The sequence below is a fragment of the Lithobates pipiens genome, unplaced genomic scaffold, assembly GCF_037356315.1.
Source record: "Lithobates pipiens isolate NorthernLeopardFrog02 unplaced genomic scaffold, aLitPip1_a1.2 Scaffold_8, whole genome shotgun sequence".
Classification (NCBI taxonomy): domain Eukaryota; kingdom Metazoa; phylum Chordata; class Amphibia; order Anura; family Ranidae; genus Lithobates; species Lithobates pipiens.
In genome coordinates, this window is record NW_027507903.1 from 243,897,829 (window position 1) to 243,915,985 (window position 18,157).

At 42.8% G+C, this 18,157-nt stretch overlaps 1 protein-coding gene across 3 annotated transcripts in view; it reads right to left on the reverse strand.

The window, feature by feature from the left end:
- Window positions 1-18,157, reverse strand: part of CPM (carboxypeptidase M) — a 109,689-nt gene that overhangs the window by 24,477 nt on the left and 67,055 nt on the right. For all 3 annotated transcript variants that reach the window (XM_077469122.1, XM_077469121.1, XM_077469120.1), the window contains 2 exons: window positions 2,572-2,669; window positions 1,482-1,654 (listed from right to left, as the gene is read on the reverse strand). In XM_077469122.1, the coding sequence (XP_077325248.1) occupies window positions 1,482-1,654; window positions 2,572-2,586 (188 nt within the window). In that variant the 5' untranslated portion in view covers window positions 2,587-2,669. The remainder of the gene's footprint in view (window positions 1-1,481; window positions 1,655-2,571; window positions 2,670-18,157) is intronic.

Below are 18,157 nucleotides of genomic sequence, written 5' to 3' on the forward strand. Positions count from 1 at the left end.
TTAGCCCTGAAAGAATGGAGACATCTCCTTGAAGATACCACTGTGCCGGTTCTCATTCTTACTGACCATAAGAATCTCACATTCTTGTCTTAGGCTAAACGCCTTTCTCCCAGAAGGGTGCGATGGGCTTTTTTCTTGTCTAGTTTCAATTACATTGTCTCATTCTTACCCGGTACTAAGAATGTAAGGGCTGACGCTTTGTCACAACAATTTTCCTCCACTTCTAAAATGGAGTCGGTTCCGGTTCCTGTGATTCCTCCTGATCATATTCTGGCTATGGTTCGCAACAGTCTCACTCCTCCTTTGGGTGACATGCTAATGAGAGGTACAGACTCCATGATGGCCGCAGATGCCCGCCTGCGACTTCCTACCAGGTAGGGGACAGGGTCTGGCTGTGATCTCGCAACCCCCAACTTCGTGTTCCATCTCTGAAGTTCGCTCCTCGGTTTAATGGGCCTTTCCGTATTTTTCACAGAATTAACCCAGTGGCTTACGCATTAAACCTTCCTTTTAATATGGCTATCTCGAATGTATTTCATGTCTCCTTATTAAAACCTTTGGTCTGCAACCGCTTTACCACCTCAGTGCCTCGTCCTCACCCTGTATAGGTTGAGAACCATGAGGAGTATGAAGTACAGTCCATTGTTATCTCCCGTGGGTTCCGTGGGTGTATACAGTACCTGGTGCTTTGGAAAGGGTATGGCCTGGAGGTCTCTTGGGTCTCATCCACGGACGTACATGCCCCTGTCCTCCTCTGTGATTTCCATAAACGTTTTCCCCTCAAGCCTGGTGGTCCTCCGAGGGGGGGAGGGTCATTGAGGAGGGGGTACTGTCAGGGCTGGGCTCAGTTCTTCCTTCTCAAAGCTGGCAACTCTGCTGTCGGCTAGTTTCCAGCTCCTGTCTCTTCATAGTGACTCACCTGTTGATGATATCCTGCACGTCAGTTCTGCCTACTTAAGCTGTCCAGTCCAGATGTTCTCTGCCTTCGCCTTGGTCACATCTCTAGAGACCCTCTCCTGTGTTCCTGTTAAAGACTTGCTTAGCTGACATTCCTTCTGGCTCCAGATCCTGCTTGCTGTTCTACTACGCTCCTCTCTGGCTCCCTGACGTTTTGGCTTGTCTGACTATCCTTTTCGGTTCCTGAACTCTGGCTATGTTTTGACTATGTTTACTGTTTACTTTTTCTTTTTTTTTTTTATTAAACAAGTGTGATTTAACTTTACTTCTTTCTCAGTCTGATTCATGGTTTCTGACACAGACACACTAAATATTGATTGGATTTACTTCACCAAATATTGATTAGATTTAATTTATTTAGGTTTTTTTTTTACAGTTCTTCTTTTGTTACGCACCTTGTAGGCATTAATTAAATTTAAATTAATTATTAAAATTCAATATCTTTGCAAGCACCTTTATATTATAAAAAAAAAATGCAAGTGTCTAAAACCAAGCCACACAGAAGAACAGGAGCTCTGACTTACCTTCCATTTATAGAGGTACAATCCAAAATATCAGAATTTTCAAAGCCATCTGGATTCATAGAAGGCATAATATGTATGCGGGTTTTAGTTATCATTTGCGTAATAATTGGATCAGACTGGTAATTTGTTAGGAGGTATTCTATTAGGTGTAGCATCAGTTCTCTACCAACTGCCTAGATGAAATTAAAACAATTGCAGAAAAACCTGTTAATGTTTTTGAAGGGTGACTCCACTTAAGTGGGAAAAAAACATAGCAAATAAAAAATATAAAGCATATACAATTGCTAATCAAACAGTGCAGTAATTGAAAGTTATTAAAATGACCTTTCTGCTGTAGTTTTTTGGAAAGTTCAATGCAATTAGGCAACCTGGGGGTGTTCTGTATAGCGATGGTAGAATGCCCCTGGAAATTAAATTTTTTTGCTTGTGTAATTGGCCCACTGATTTTCTTCTGATCAGTGTATTCTGACATCAGAAGAAAAAAAAAACAGATTTTAGAATGAAGGCATGTTGATTTTAGTTAGATTTAAGCCCCGTACACACGGTACGATTGTAGGCAGGGGATTGTCTGTTGACAGACTGTTGTCCTAAAATCTTACCATTAGTACGCTCCTTTTGACAATTGTTGTCCAATTTTTGGCCAACAAATGTTGGGTGGCAGGCTATCAAATTTTCAATGGCACAGCGGTTTGACGTCAGATTTTTCGTATGTTTAGTACACAAATCCGTCACACAAAAGTCAAAAGTACGCAATGCTCACCAAACACAAAATTAGCAGAAGGGGCCCAAAGGGTGGCACTCAAGAGCTGAAATTCCTCGTAGTACGTCACTACGTTTGTGTTTGTGGCACGACAATTTGTGTAATGTTACTATGCAAGACAAGATTTTGGCACACGCCCTTTTGACAAAAATCAGACGCTCGGCTGGCCCACAATCGTACTGTGTGTACGAGGCTTTACCTCACTCTCTCCAATGGCGCTTCCAGTACCTGCACATTAGCAGTACCAGTGACCATAAAGCAGATAACCAGAAAAGGCATTTCTAAGAAAATCATCTGTGGGAAAAAATGGACAGAAGAACAGATGCATACCTCATTGCCATGCATGTTTGCAACGTACTTGAACTCAGGAATTCCAACTGTGTGTGTGGTTGGATGTAATCCCACAACCAAAACCCACAAGTCTCTGCCTTAAATAAAACAGAAACATACCATATTAAAATGCATGAAGTACTGTACAGCTTGTTTTATCAGTTACTGGAAAAAAATCGTTTAATGTATCTAATACACCTAATTATTTTATCCAAAGATGTATAGAAAGAATAGATTCCATGGACATTCTTCATGAAAAATCCAAATAATTAATATTTATGTTGGCCCTTTGGGGGGGGGGGGGGGGGTTACCTGAAACATCATAAAGCCTCCCAAAAACCTGTGTGAAGCTGCAGTCAGCACAATTAATAAAATTGGTATTTTGAGCACCTGGAGCAGAGCTAAACAGTGCTTTTACCTGTTGCTGCCTGCATCACGAATATATCAGGCGTCAAAAGGATGGGCTTTAACTATGTACTTCCAGCTCAGTGACCGAACTATCAAAGACAACTCTTTGTCCCCATTACTAATCGGTAGCCAGTGCAACCAGCTCCTGATCATAGTGTAGGTAGGTGCAGTCTACTTTCTCCACTGCAGGTGGTGTTTTGATCTGGAGACAAAGTCAAGAGGAACATGGTTCCTCTATGGTTTCCTGGGGAAGCTATCTGGTTGAAGGCTGTTGCCCCATGTAACTCTGGAAGCCATCTTGGGTCAGGCAGAGCCTATTTAAGGTCCTGGCTCCTGGGTTTGATGCGCTTTATGCAAGTGGGTAGTGTAGGGAAAGCTACCCAATCTGTTAGGGACAGTACTGGCAGTAGGGAAAGCACAGGTTCACAACTACTCTGGGCTTCATCCTGCTTGAACACCAGATAGCCAGGCTGCATTCTGCTCCCTTTTACAGACACTGTAAAACTGTGGCTGCATTATTTCCAACCTATTTTTCCATTGCACTTGTCTGTGTGAATTACTGCCGTCATACCACTCTGTACTCCACCTACAATGTGACTACTGTGACAGTGAATCACAGTGGTCACATGATCATTGATCCCTCCCGCCCTATTCACATCTGAATCCCATTGTTTGTAATTGTACCTCTTCCCATTTCAACAGTCAGTCACTTGTATGTGCGTCGTCCTACACTCAAAGAAATCTCACAAAACTGAATACACCCCCTCACATTTTTGCAAATATTTCATTATATCTTTTCATGTGACAACACTGAAGAAATTACACTTTGCTACAATGTAAAGTAGTAAGTGTACAGCTTGTATAACAGTGCAAATTTGTCCTCTCAAAATAACTGAACACACAGCCATTAATGTCTAAACTGCTGGCAACTAAAGCGAGTACACCCCTAAGGTGAAAATGTCCAAATTGGGCCCGAAGTGTCAATATTTTGTGTGGCCACCATTATTTTCCAGCACTGCCTTAACCCTCTTGGGCATGGAGTTCACCAAAGCTTCACAGGTTACCATTGGATTTTTGAAAATTTCCAAATTTGGCCCAATTAGCCATTTTCTCTCCCCAGTGTCATGTGACTTGCTAGCGTTACAAGGTCCCAGGTGTGAAGGTAGAGCAATGTGTTCAATTTGGTGTTATCGCTCTCACTCTCTCATACTGGTCAGTGGAATGTGAACATGGCACCTCATGGCAAAGGACTTTCTGAGGATCTGAAAAAAAGAATAGGCTATAAGAAGATTGCCAAAACCCTGAAACTGAGCTGCAGCACGGTGGCCAAGACCAGGTGTTTTTGGCCCTACAGATTTGAATTTAAGTGCCTGTAAACACCCGACACGCTCCTTTCCTCTAATGCCGCAACAGAATAAACTGACGGTTTTTCCATCAGAATTTCGCTGAAACGGTCTTGCCTACACACGATCACACCAAAGTCCGATCTTCTAGAACGCGGTGACGTACAGCACGTACGATGGGACTAGAAAAAGGAAGTTCAATATCCAGTGTCCAAAAGCTGCCCATGTGTCGTTTTGGTCTGCCGGAACAGCATACAGACGAACGGTTTTCCAGATAGGAATTGATTCTGTCGGAAAGATTTAAAACGTTCTATTTCTAGGTCCATCAGAATTTTCACAAAAAAAAAAGTCCAATGAGGCATACACACGATCAGAATATCCGATGAACAGATTCCATCTGACTTTTTCTGCTGGAAAGTCCGACCATGTGTACACGGCATAAGAACTGCTCTCCGCCCCTTCCCAGCTCAGGATACATCGGGAGCTTCAAACAAGTACAAAAACACTTGCACAAAGCCTCTATAAGGCTGGATTCACACCTATGCAGTTTTAGTGCTTTTTGCATTTTGCAGATTTGGACTACAGTCCATTTAACATGGTTTCCTATGGAACACGTTCTGTAGAGCAATTCTGCAAAATGCAAGAAGCACTAAAAATGCATAGGTGTGAATCAAGCCTAACTCTTTAAAAACACCCCAAAAAAATCACTAGGAATAAGCTCTACTCAGGTGTGAATGCAGGTTAAGAAAACTGCTGAAATTCTTTGAAAGTTCTTGCTACAGCCAACACTGTTTAGTTTATTTATGAGCAAAGGCTACTAAGGCCTCATGGACACAGGTTGTTTGGCCCATCGGCGTAAAATCCTGGCATTCCCGGGCACCCTAGAGAAGCAGATGCAGCTTTTTAAACTCACTGCTGGGGCCTGTAAAAATATTTTATCGGCTGAAATACATGGTAGCTGGATGCTGTGCAAAGCGACACTCACGTTTAGGGGTGCATGCACTAAGGGTGGTATGCCCCAAACACAGAATTCCTTGGTTTTGACAACAAAGGGACAAACCCTCTGTTTGTATGTAACCTAATACTGATTAGAGATGAGATTTTTTTTTTCCTTATTCAGACATCTCCAGAAGGTGGCGCTCATGGCTTATATTCCTTGAGAGGATTAGCACAGATTTGGAAAAAAAAGTTAGAGGGTATAGAAATTGGGTTGCTCAATTATTATACAATAATGTAATTGGGGAGTAAAGTAATTATATCTAATTATACAAATCATATAGTTAGGTTGCCAAATATTGTAGCAGAGACTAATGTGTGACAGACAGTCCAAAAGTAACTGGCAGAAGGGAAAAAAAATATTACGAGAAGGAATCTATGCAGCAATCCTACTGGCACATTGTAAATTCGGGTGAACCTTGCATTTCAGGCAATGTGGTCCATCTTCTTTGAAAAAGAAGTGTGGGGTTTCAAAATAGGTGGATGCAACATCAGTCGAATGCTCAATTGTCACCCGCCACCTCTAAGATAGAGAACTGAGTGATCAAAGATTGTCAGCTTTCTGCTCTGCCTCTCCAGTACTCACTGCAGTGCGGCACTATGGAGGGCACAGGAGTGGTTGGCTCAGGCTCTCGGCAGTGCACTGAGAGACTTAACCAGCTGCCGGTGAGGCATTTGGGCCGATCATGACATTAAAGTCATGATCCCACCAAAGTCTGGACTGGCTGAGTGACGTCAGCCGACAGTGGACTTTAGCCTGCTGTGGGCTGATTCCGGTTTACAGGAGTGCAGAACTAAGTGTACTCTTGTGACTTATAGGACCCCGGTATCTTCTTGTTCCGCCGGCGGTCCAGTTTCTAAGAGTGGTCTCTGCGGCGGATTCCCACCTCGCTCTGGTGCACCGCCACTTACCGGAGCCGTCGGCAGTGGTGGAGTTGATGGGATCTTCACCCTGGCTGGGCATGGAGATGAGTGAGGGGAAGATGGCCCCCATCCGTCTCCATAAAAATGGAGAGCGGAAGCAACGTCAAATCGTCTTTTTGACCCCAGATCTCATATTTAAGAGGTCCTGTCATGCTTTTTTTCTATTACAAGGGACGTTTACATTCCTTGTAATTCTAATAAAACTGACACTTTTTTTTTTTCAAACACTGTAAAAATAAAAACACGCCTAACTCGCATGCAGAAGTGAATGCATATGAAAACGGTGTTCAAACCACACATGTGAGGTATTGCCATGATCACTAGAGCAACAGCAATAATTCTAGCCCTAGACCTCCTCTATAACTTAAAATATGCAACCTGTAGAATTCCACGAGTGGGCGCAATTTTGAAGCGTGACATGTTGGGTATCAATTTACTTGGTGTAACATTACCTTTCACAATATAAAAAAAAACTGGGCTAACTTTACTGTTGTCTTATTTTTTAATTCAAAAAAGTGTATTTTTTCCCAAAAAAGTGCGCTTGTAAGACTGCTGTGCAAATACGGTGTGACAGAAAGTATTGCAACGACCGCCATTTTATTCTCTAGGGTGTTCGAAAAAAAATTGTTTTTAACTTGTAAACAACAAATCTCAAAAAGAGGCTTGGTCCTTAATTGGTTAAATATACTAGTACATTTAACACTCTCCTCCACCCCAGTCTGTCAATGCTGCTTTCTGATGTGCCCCCTGTGCCTATTCATTTAGAGTGGGGGCTCTCTAATATGGGAGGTGTGTAACTGGTCAGATCACCAGGTGAAAACAGAGGGAAAAAATACTAAAAAAAAAGAAAATGATTGCAGCCACCATATCTAATTATTAGTAAGCTGCAATATATTACATGTTATTTTTAGTTTGGGGTTTAATACTGCTTTAATCTCAGCATGAACGTTTAAAAACACACTTTGACCGTGGTCAGTGGTTATCCCTGCTCCATTTAACAAAAGTCAGTCGTTTTTTATTTTCTAAATAGGTTCCTTTAAGCTAGTTCCCTTACCTTTTCCTTTGATTTCCCTTCTAAATGTTTTTTTTCTTTGTCTGAATTTCTCACTTCCTGTAAGCTTGCCCCCATCATCCGAGCTGTTCTGGCTGGGGGTTAGTCAGCGTTCTCGCCCCCCTCCCTTGGGACTACATCCCTGCAGGGAGACCCTGTGGGATGTTTACAGCGCCACCCCACAAAAAATGACAAAAATCATATTTTTGGGGGGGGTGTCCCTGAATGGCAGTTTGGAAATGTGGTCACTCTAGAGGGAACTCCCTTTCTGGGGGGGGGGTGTACCTCAGACCGGGAGCTCGGGGAGCTGGGAACCTCTCTCTATGCGGTCATTGAGAAGTGTCCTGGAACAGGAGCAAGAAAGAGGAGAGTTGGGAGCAATGCCAGGCAAGTCATTCAGGAGAGATCCATGCTGGAGTTGGTGAGTGAAAAGCACAGTGGAAAGCTCTGGAAGAGACATGCAAGGAGTTGGATGTGGAGCCAGAGGGAGAAACTGTGGGGTTGTTGTGAAGTCAAGTCATTGCAGCCAGGAGGGCTGTCAGGATTTGCATTGGACGTGCTGGGATCAGTAGTCCACCAAGTGTCAATTAGCACATTTATTCTTCTCTACTAATACGGTTGCTATCTCAATGGGAACTGCAGACCCCTGCCTGTAATGGGCTGTTAGGAAAACATTAGGATTTATTCAGAGTGAGGCCTAGTCATGTGCTAATGGAGACAGGAACCTAGATTTGGACAGTGAAGTGAAGCAAGTGATTTCAAGTAATGTGCTGGGGGAGATATGCAGAGGAAGAGAATGTCAAATCTAGACTAAACCAACATTTATTTCATTGAGAACTATTCATTATATGGGCATCCCATGTCCCTTTTCCTCATCCAAGTTTAATCCCCTAATAAAAACAACAAAAACAAGCAAGAGACTGTTCGTTGTCTAGGAAAGTGTGCCAAAAATGGATGTCTGACCAGCAGGGTGAACTGTGTGGATGCTAGTACATGCAGCAACCCCACAGGGGCATCGTTACACTTGTAAGAATGATGATGTGCATAAAGAATGGATTGCAGACAGGTGTCCTCTTAAAATGGCCCACAAATAGTCAAACTCCTTACTGAAAATATGGGATCTCAATGTTATAAAAAAAGTGATGGTGAACCTTGGCACCCCAGATGTTTTGGAACTACATTTCCCACGATGCTCATGCACTGTAGTGTAGCTGAGCATCATCAGGTAAGTATACCCTTGCTTTTTTTATTTTTTTCTAATTGCCTTTAGAACCACTTTAAATGTCCAAAAAAATTGACATGTGCCACAATATGCTGAGGCATGTTAATAAGGGATTTCGTAATGTGCTTGATACCACAATGCAACAATGAGCCCTATACATCATAGAGGCTGAGCATGACTGGTTTTATATAAAGATAGACAGGAGACTAAATAATTTAGAAGCTTCATTTTTCATAAATATTTACAGTGTGTGTTATGGCTACATAAAAGGTGGGCTGGCAGTGGCAGTTTTGTAATATTTACTGTATTACTAATAATGTCAGGAGGGGGCATAGACATCTCACAGACGCAGGAGCTGACAGGTAGGGAGGGACGGGGGACAGGAAGACAGGGGAGAGCTGTGGGTGACGGAGGCACATAAACTGTCAGCGCTCAGCAGCCATGATATACCATGGTCAGTTTACAGAGGGGAGGGCAGAACCAGGCAGGATCAGCGCAGTATTTCTGGTGATACAGAGGGCAAATTACACAGCACAAGCACTGTGCTGTATAACGCGCTTGAATGCTGGTTCACACTCGTGCGATGCGAGAACCCTGCGAATCAACTGTGGGTTCCCGCATCGCATCGCACCTGACATGCACGGCACACACTGCCATATGCGAACTGCTGGGGGGGTTGTTATTATATAACAACACCCCCATTTCAGCTCGCATATCGCACTGCGAACTGACAGTTCAGACATGAATTGGACATGAAGCGGATGGCATATGTGTGAACACACATGCGATCCGATTCTGGTCCAAACAGAAAAAAGGGTCCTGTGCGTGTTTGGACTGAATGCGGTGCAATATCAGTCATACTATCTGTATGGCTGACATCGCACCACACAGACATCGCATGTAATGTGAACAGCAGTGGCGCTGTGAATTACATGCAATGTCTGGCATCGCACTAGTGTGAACCGGTACTTAAAGGGACATGATCAATATATTATATTATTTTATTTTATTTAATAAAGCACTGTGGTGTGCTCTACAGATATGCTTGCTTCAAATTCAAACATTTGGGTTTCCAATAATTTTTTTCTGATTTTCTGCTGTAGCCTTCTCCACCCAGAATCTCACATTAAAATGTTACTTTATTGGTGATTAAAGTAAACTGTGATTAATTTTTCTTTCTAAGGTGTTTACAGCCTAAATAGAAAAGCATGCAGCGGAGTGTGAGTTTTGTTCTCCGTGGAGAATCAGTGGTCTCTCTGCAGAGGTTCTGAACACCCCTTACTGAGTCAGAGCTAGGGCCAGAGCTCTCCAATCAGGAGGGAGTATTAGCTTTGCTGATTGGGAGCTATAGATATGATTCAGCAGGAGACATGTTAGACCTCTGCAGAGGGACCGCTGCTATCCCAGAGAAAACAAGGATATCACACTGTAATTGCTGGCAAGGAGACAGTATTTTAGATTCTAAAAAAGTATAATTTATTTCACAGTGGACTTTATAATGACTCGATGATTGATGATTTTGTTACACTTTCTGATCCTCCTGTGCCCAAACAGGCTTTTATTTTAATGAGTTTTATGTCTAACGTTTTTTATATCTCTAAAAGTGCTGCTTTTTACTGGCATAATCATAAACAAAACAGCACAAAACAGCACATAAAACCCGCCACTATTAAATCCTGAAACATTTACTTTAAGTACATTCTAGGTATAAGCTTGTATAGTTGTGTTAATAGTAGGCAGTGGCCCACTTTCCACAAACTATAAAATACAGAAATAACACACAAAACAACCTATACTTTGCAAGTAAAGAAGGGAATAATTATAGTATTACAAACATCTCATTTACAGTATGACACTCAGCTACTCTTTATTCTTTCCTACAGAAAAACTTTGCTCAGACGTAACCACTTAAAATCATAGCCCACCATTCATGTTACACCCATATTTATAGGAGAAGATTACATCTTTCATCCTCAAACTATTGCCTGCTTACCTGAATCATGGGCTGCTTCTCTCTAGTCAATGTGTTTTGTTATAAATGCAGTGCAGAGCCATGCACAGCCATGTCCTCCATTCACATGGATCTGCCAGGGATCTATTGTTGACTTCCCCCAGCCCCATAAAACAGTGGCGGCTGGTGCTCAATTTTTTCTCAGTTGGGCGGTAAACAAACCTGGCCCCCTCACTCCGCCCCATCGCTTGATCGATTGCACGTTTGATTCCCGCTTCACTCGCCTTCCCCGCACTTAGCCGATCCAGGTTGCAGCTTTGACAGTTTCCCCCCTGCATCTCCTCTCAAGTCCCGGCGGTCACTTTTCCTCCCAGCCAACTGGGTCCTAGAACTCCTGGCCAGTTGGGCCTTAGGACCCGCTTCCTGAATGGCCGGGAGGAGAAGCAGGAAGACATTAGTGATTATTAATTAGCTAATGTCACACAAGTGTGTGGGCTCGGGGCGCAGAGCTCTGAACCCTGAGCCCATCCTTTTTGAAACCAATTAAAGCCTCAGGGTCTAATCATGTGTTTAAAAAAAAAAACACCCCATTTAAATCCATGTGTCTGGCACCCTGCATGGAGATTAGGAGCTAGAGGCATGGATTAGGGGGGGGGGGGCCTGTGCCCTTTATGAGCAGCCGCCACTGCCAAAACATAAAGTCTGTACGGACCAGGGGCTAAAGGTAAACAAAGCAGGATCCTGTGCATTGCACCCACTCATAGTTGCAATGTTCTTCAATGCAAAAAGGCAATAAATGTACATTTTTAGTTAATCATTGTTGGTGCATTTATTACATTTTTTTTTTCTTTAGTTTTTTTGTTATTTTTACAAAGGTGGATTAGGCCTCTAAAGCTGGCCATTTCAGCAGAAATGAACGTCAATCAGTGTGTGGCAGACCCTGCTACACAAAACTTGATTGTTTGATTGACTTTGGTCAAATGGACAAGTTGTAAAAAAAAATTTAATCTGCAGCTGCAGTCACTGATCAGGGTATTCTGACATCAGAGGGCGCTACTGTTAGGCCGCGTACACACGGGCGGACTGTTCGCCCAACTTAGTTTGTCAAACAATCCGACAAACAGTCCGCTCAAAATTTGCATGAGCGGACTTGACCACACACGATGAACGAACAGTCCGCTGAAAGCGTGCGCGATGACGTGAACGGCACGTACGACGGGACTAGAAAAACGACGTCCTATACACTGCAATGCAACCTTCGGCGTGTAAATCCTTTCTGAGCATGCGCGGAACTTAGTTTGACGAACAAGCCTACACACGAGCGGACTGTCCGCTCAAACCAAGTTTCAGCGGACTGTCTTACGGGAATTCCAAAAAACTTTGTTCGTCAGACTGTCCGCTGAAACTGTCCGCTGAAGCCCACACACGAGCGGACTGTCCGCTGAAACACTGTTCAGCGGACAAAGTTGGGCGAACAGTCCGCCCGTGTGTACGCGGCCTTAGAATACAAAGCCCTGGTGAAGAAGACGGGGTGGTTGTTTCAGATTCCTCCAGCCACCTCATTTTTGAACGAAAAAAAAAAAAAAAGGAAAAAAAGTGTATCACCATTGTATGCATATGAGCACCACAAACCAAAAGCACTATAAAATTCACATTTAATATTCAAAGCAAACTCCCCCCATCCATCCATGTTTCCATGCTCTATTTTGCTGAGAAATCACATTTCTGGCTGTGGCCATCTTGAGCAAGGGCAAATGATTCATGTAGCATTTAATTCCTGGAATCCTAATTAGGCGCCCCTTCAAATTTTGTAACAGAAGTGATGTTCAGTCACGGTCATCTTGGTACACCCCGCAGTCGTCCACAGTAAAGATACAGTGAGAAGGCGGTAAGCAGACATCTTTTTACACCCAATGGAGGCATTTCACACTTATTTTTAGCAGTAAACAGAGCTTAAATAGTGAAATACAGTATTTTGAAATCCGTCTGACTGTTTTGATGTTGAATTTTAAAAGCAGCGGCAAGCCTGCTAATCTGACAGAACAACGCTGCTTTTAAAATTCAACATTAAAAGAGTTAGACGGATTTAAAAATATTGTATTTCACTATATAAGCTCAGTTTACTGGTAAAAATAAGTGTGAAATGCTAAGACTCCAGTGGGTGTAAAAAGATGTCCGCTTGCCACCTTCTCACTGTATCTTTACTGTGGGCAACTGCGAAGTGTAGTAAGATGGCCGTGACGGAACGTCACTTTCGTTAAAAAATTTGACAGGAACACAGGCAGGATGGTGTGTATAGCTGAGAAAACACCTCCTCCCCTGATGAAGACCCCTGGGATGTATGACATTATTTGCCTATGCATGGAAAACATAAAAGTAACTGAAGAAATGTGAAAAAAAGCAAATATGATATATATTTTTTTATTTATTTACTAATGCAAACAACATAAGGATTAAAAATAGCCAATGATGATTGAGAGAGGCTTTTTTAAAGCCTTTTTGGGGATGGGAAAGGGTTGAACCTTCTTCTAGGTGTTTATTTCTGTCTGCGACCCAACTGGGTTGATTAACCTTCTCTAATTGTTCTGGTGACCGCTGCCACTAATGCCTTGTACACACGGTCGGACATTCCGACCACAAAATCCATCAGATTTTTTCCAAAGGATTTTGTCTGAAATTGGTGTTGCATACACACGGTCGGACAAAGTTGTCGGAAACTCTGATCGTTTAGAACGTGATGACATTCGTTGCATACGATGGCACTACGTAGAACCTAGTAGCCAATAGCTTTGGTCTTGTAATTTAATCTGAGCATGCGTGGCACTTTATCCGTCGGAATTCTCTACAAACGATCGGAAAAAGTCTGAACTGATTTTTTTGCCGGAAAATTTTAGATCCTGCTCTCCAATTTTTTCCGTGGGAATTTCTGACTGAAAAAGTCCCATAGAGCCCACACACGATCGGATTTTCCAACAATATAATCCGATCGGACCTTTTTCCATAGGAATTTCCGACCGTGTGTACAGGGAATTAGACAGAAAATACTAGGTATTGGTGAGAACAGTCTAATGAGTATACATTAATATCTAGGTATCCCTCCCTGGTAGGTTAAAAATAGGTGTCTTTGATCAGTTTAAAGACCGAATTCCAAATTCACCACGGCTGAAAGAGGTACTTATTTAAAGACTGAATAAACAAGTGTGTTTCATGCCATGGTTAGACCGTCTTTTTTGTGGTATCTAGCATAGCTGGGTGTCTTCACAAGTGTTAGCAAAAGACAAGCTCTATTAGTTTTTATAGAATTCCACAGAATAATAGATTTTCCCTCTGCTTGCAGCTCCTCGGGAGTCCAATTCCATTTTGAGGCATACAATTTTAAAGGCAGGCCAAACCCCATATAAAGTTAGCTTCAGCAAGAGGGAAAATAATTTCTTAAATACAAATAATGTAAAACTGCAATATTTTATTCATTATAGCGCAGTAAGTTACAATTTACCCTTAATTCATAAATAATACATAAATATTCTAAGGCTCCATGCACACTAGCATTTTTTATAAGCTCCACAAAATGCTAGAAAAAAATGCTGGATGAAAAATGCTGTAAATAGCGTTTTTGTGCCAGCTTGTAGTAGCACGTTAGTAGCTTTTAGGAGCATTAGCGTTTTATCAGTGCATAAAAGCTGCAAAAAAGCTGTTAGGAGCATTTAGAAGTGTTAAGAAGTGTTTAGGAGCGTTTAGCGTTTTTTCTGCTGGGAAAACACTCCCAAAAACTTTACAAAAATATTTTTTTCTGCTCCTAAATGCTGAAACTTGAAAAATGCTTCTAGCATAAAATAGTGTGCATGGACACATAGGATAACACTATTAGCTTCTAGGAGTAGAAATAAAATGCTCATAATAGCTTCTAGGAGCTTAAACGGGTTGTAAAGGTAAACATTTCTTCACCTTAAAGAGGAAGTAAACCCTGATGAGTTTACTTCCTCTTTCATTCCCTGCAAAGGCAAAGCATAATGGACTACTATGCATCGCATAGTAGTCCATTATGTGTCACTTACCTGACACAGGAGCCAGCGAAGTCGCCGCTGTCCCCTGTAGTCCGCCGCATCCATCTTCTTGGTGGGGTCTCGCAGCTCCGCCGCTGTCATTCGGCGAAGCCGCGATGACGTCACTCCCGCGCATGCGCACGGGAGCCGACACGCGCGGCAGCTCCGTCGTTGAGAATGCCGCGCTCAGTGCGCCTGCACGCCACTGTCTACGGCGTAGACATGCGCCGTAGACAGCAGTGCCTGTTTTCGGGCAAATATCTCCTAAACCATATAGGTTTAGGAGATATTTCTTGGACCTACAGGTAAACCTTAATCTAGGCTTACCTGTAGGTCAAAGTGGTTTGTAAGGGTTTACAACCACTTTAAAGTGGTTGTAAACCCTCCTCCACAACTTTGTCCCATGTAAATCAGCATAAAAATCCCTAATGAACACTGCTTGTAGATATCTCCTTACTTGCTTAGTATTGTTGTAATCCTTTTTGTTCTTTAGAATGACGTCACTGAGCATGCCCAGATCTCCCCTGATTTACGGCACACTCTCTATGTCTTATCTATCTGTTATCAGGACTTCCACAGCACAACACTGAACTCCCAGGAGGCTTCATAATCACTCAGAGCTTCCTTCTACACACCATGTGACACATGCAATGTAAAGCACGGCATGGGACAGCATTACTGCACTCTTATCAGCTGAATCCGATTGGACTTACACAGGCAAACACAAAGCCCTTGTACACACGGTCGGACATTCTGACAACCAAATCCGTTGGATTTTGTCCGACGGATTTTGTCCGAAACTGTTGCATACACACGGTCGGACAAAGTTGTCAGAAAATCCGATTGTACATAACGTGATGACGTTATTTCATTACGACGGGACTACGTTCAGGCTAGTAGCCAATAGCTTTGGTCTAGGAATTTGATCTGAGCATGCGTGGCACTTTGAGTAGGCTACACATGATCGGAGTATGTCCGATCGGAGCAATTTGTGGGAAAATTTTATGGACAAGTTGGAAAACTTGGTCCGTCGGATACTCCGACGGAAAAAGTCCGATGGAGACCACACACAGTCCTATTATCCGACAAAAGGGTCCAATAGGACACATTCCGTCGGAATCTCCGACCGTGTGTACAAGGGCTATGAAATAAAACAAGTCAGCTACGAACAGGGAAGCAGGGTTGCCATAGAAACGTTGGATTGAGAAGGAGGCTTGGTTAACAGTACAGGAAGTGCTCAATGTAAGGGCGGAAATGCACTCCACTGTGGACTCAGAAAACAATACTTAAGATGTCGCTGCCGAACCCCTGGAAACAAGTTTTTTAAAGTTTCTTTAAACAGTAAGTAATATGCAATTTGGGCTGGAATACAGTGGCTACAGTTTGATAATTACTTATTATAATGGACTAAATGAAAAAAAGCATCAGAGTGGGAGTTTACTTCCTCTTTAATGCATTCTATGCATTAAGGTGAAAAAACATCTGGCAGTGCCGGCTCCCCCAGCCCCCCCCCCCCGTTTTACTTACCTGACCCCTCGGAAGTACTGCGCTCGCCTCCGACATCCTCTTCGCCACTCACCCTGCCCATTGATTGGCTAGAGTGGATGGATTGAAAGCAGCGCAGCCATTGGCTCGCGCTGCTGTCAATCACATCCAATGATGTGGCGCGCCAGGGGCAGGGCGAGTGATACAGTGAGTGGCTACGGCAGCTAGCTGTATCACGGGAGTGCTTGCGTGATCACTTGTGTTTTTTTTTATGTCATTTTTATGACTTTTATGACTTTTCAATAAACCTATTGGTTACTTTCTGACCTGCACCATTTGGAGCCCCTTTTTTTTTCTTTCTTTTTTTACCATATCCTGGATATTCTCTTCTTGGATTTTGGAGTTTTTGGAGATGCACTTTTTTCATATTATGAGTTCCAGCTGACCATGGAGCTTTGAGATGCCACGGTGACGACCCACCATCAGGATCACCAGGATTTATTCAAATGTACAGCTTTTGATTGAGACCAGTTAGGTCTTCAAGCGCTTACGACACACTGTCACATGACAGGTGTGTCCAACTTTTCTGGTAAGAGTAGATAGCCCTTTCAGAAATAGTTTTAACTACAGACAAGCTGTTTTTTCCTGGTTTTTGATCTGTGTGGCCGTCCATACCATTGCTGTGAAGATTCTCATTGAAATTTCACCATCTAATATATGTGGATTAAAGATTGGGACAATTTTTTAATCTCTCCCGTATATATTGGGATTTATGTATCTTTGTTTTTCAGTGTGTCTTTGAGCTTCATTGCTGTTTTCCTTATCTCACCATAGACTGTTCTCACACTGTTTTATTTACAAGCGCTACACTATTTTTATATAATTTCTATTTGGCTTGGTTTGTTTGAGTGTCAGCAGCTAATTTTTCTCTTATTAATTTTTTTCTTATTGTTTTTTTTTTTGTGACCTTAGCGCAGTGTTTTTTTCCCTTTTCCTTATCAGTGCCATTAGTGCTGCCAGTCAGTGCCACCTATCAGTGTCAATCAGGGCCCATCAGTGCCGCCGATCAGTGCCAATCAGTGCCACCGATCAGTGTCAATTATTGCTGCCTGTCAGTACTGCCAATCAGTGCACTGAGTGCAGGGATGGGGCGATGAACTCAGCAGCCAGGCACATTGTCCATGGGTCAACAACACAAAACTCCAGCGCTAAGATTTTTTGGTCCTATGCTGGCCATACACCATACAATTCTCCCCTATGGATCTCCCCCAGATCTACCAAAAACCACACAATATGAGGCCAAATCCAAACATCTTCAATGTGTGTGCAATCAGACAGGCCCTTGTACCAAACAGCTGAAGGCAAACCCAGAGGAAATCGAAAAAGAAAATTGCACGGTGTATGGCCAGCTTTATTGGAGACAACCTATCAAAGTCAGATTAAAAACTAGCGATTCCGAGTGGTATCCAGTGCAGCTGAAAAAACTTCCGGAGAGAGGTTCACATGAATACAATTTAAAATCAGCGCTCAGTGGAACTCAACATAAATACAATCAATTAAAAAATATCACATTTAATCAAAAAAGAAGCACAGAGGTAAAATCTTTAATACCCAGCACAACAGGGAGGGATGTACTTATTGCACAGTCAAGTAAAAATCCAAAAGTAGGAATAAAGCAAGTAATAGTACACTGTGCCGCCTTCCTTCAGGAAACAAGGGGTTAACTCTCGGCTATAGATCTATTAACAGGTAGCCAAAGCATAGAGGACTCATAGTTCCATGTTGCAGTAACTTGGCAATTCACTTATCGCAGGCTGCTGTCCACTTAAAAAACATGTGCTCTGTTTTAATCTCAAGTTGAGATGACCAGGGATCAGACAGCGCTGCTCCAAGACAGTCATCAGAGTACCTCTATTCACGATGAGCGGCATCCTATAGTGCATGTCCGGGAGACGTCGGGTTGGCATCTCATGATGCGGGTTGGCATCTCATGATGCCTGCCATGTGGTGAAGAGGGGAGAAGCTACCGTTCGGAAAATGGAGCTCCCGTTCAGAAGGAAAGGGTGGTCAGTGAAGCTCAATAAGTTGCCGTGACGACCGTGACTGACATGTTTCGCGCACCTGCGCTCAAAGCTATTGTGGTGTAGGATCTGAGCCTGCTGT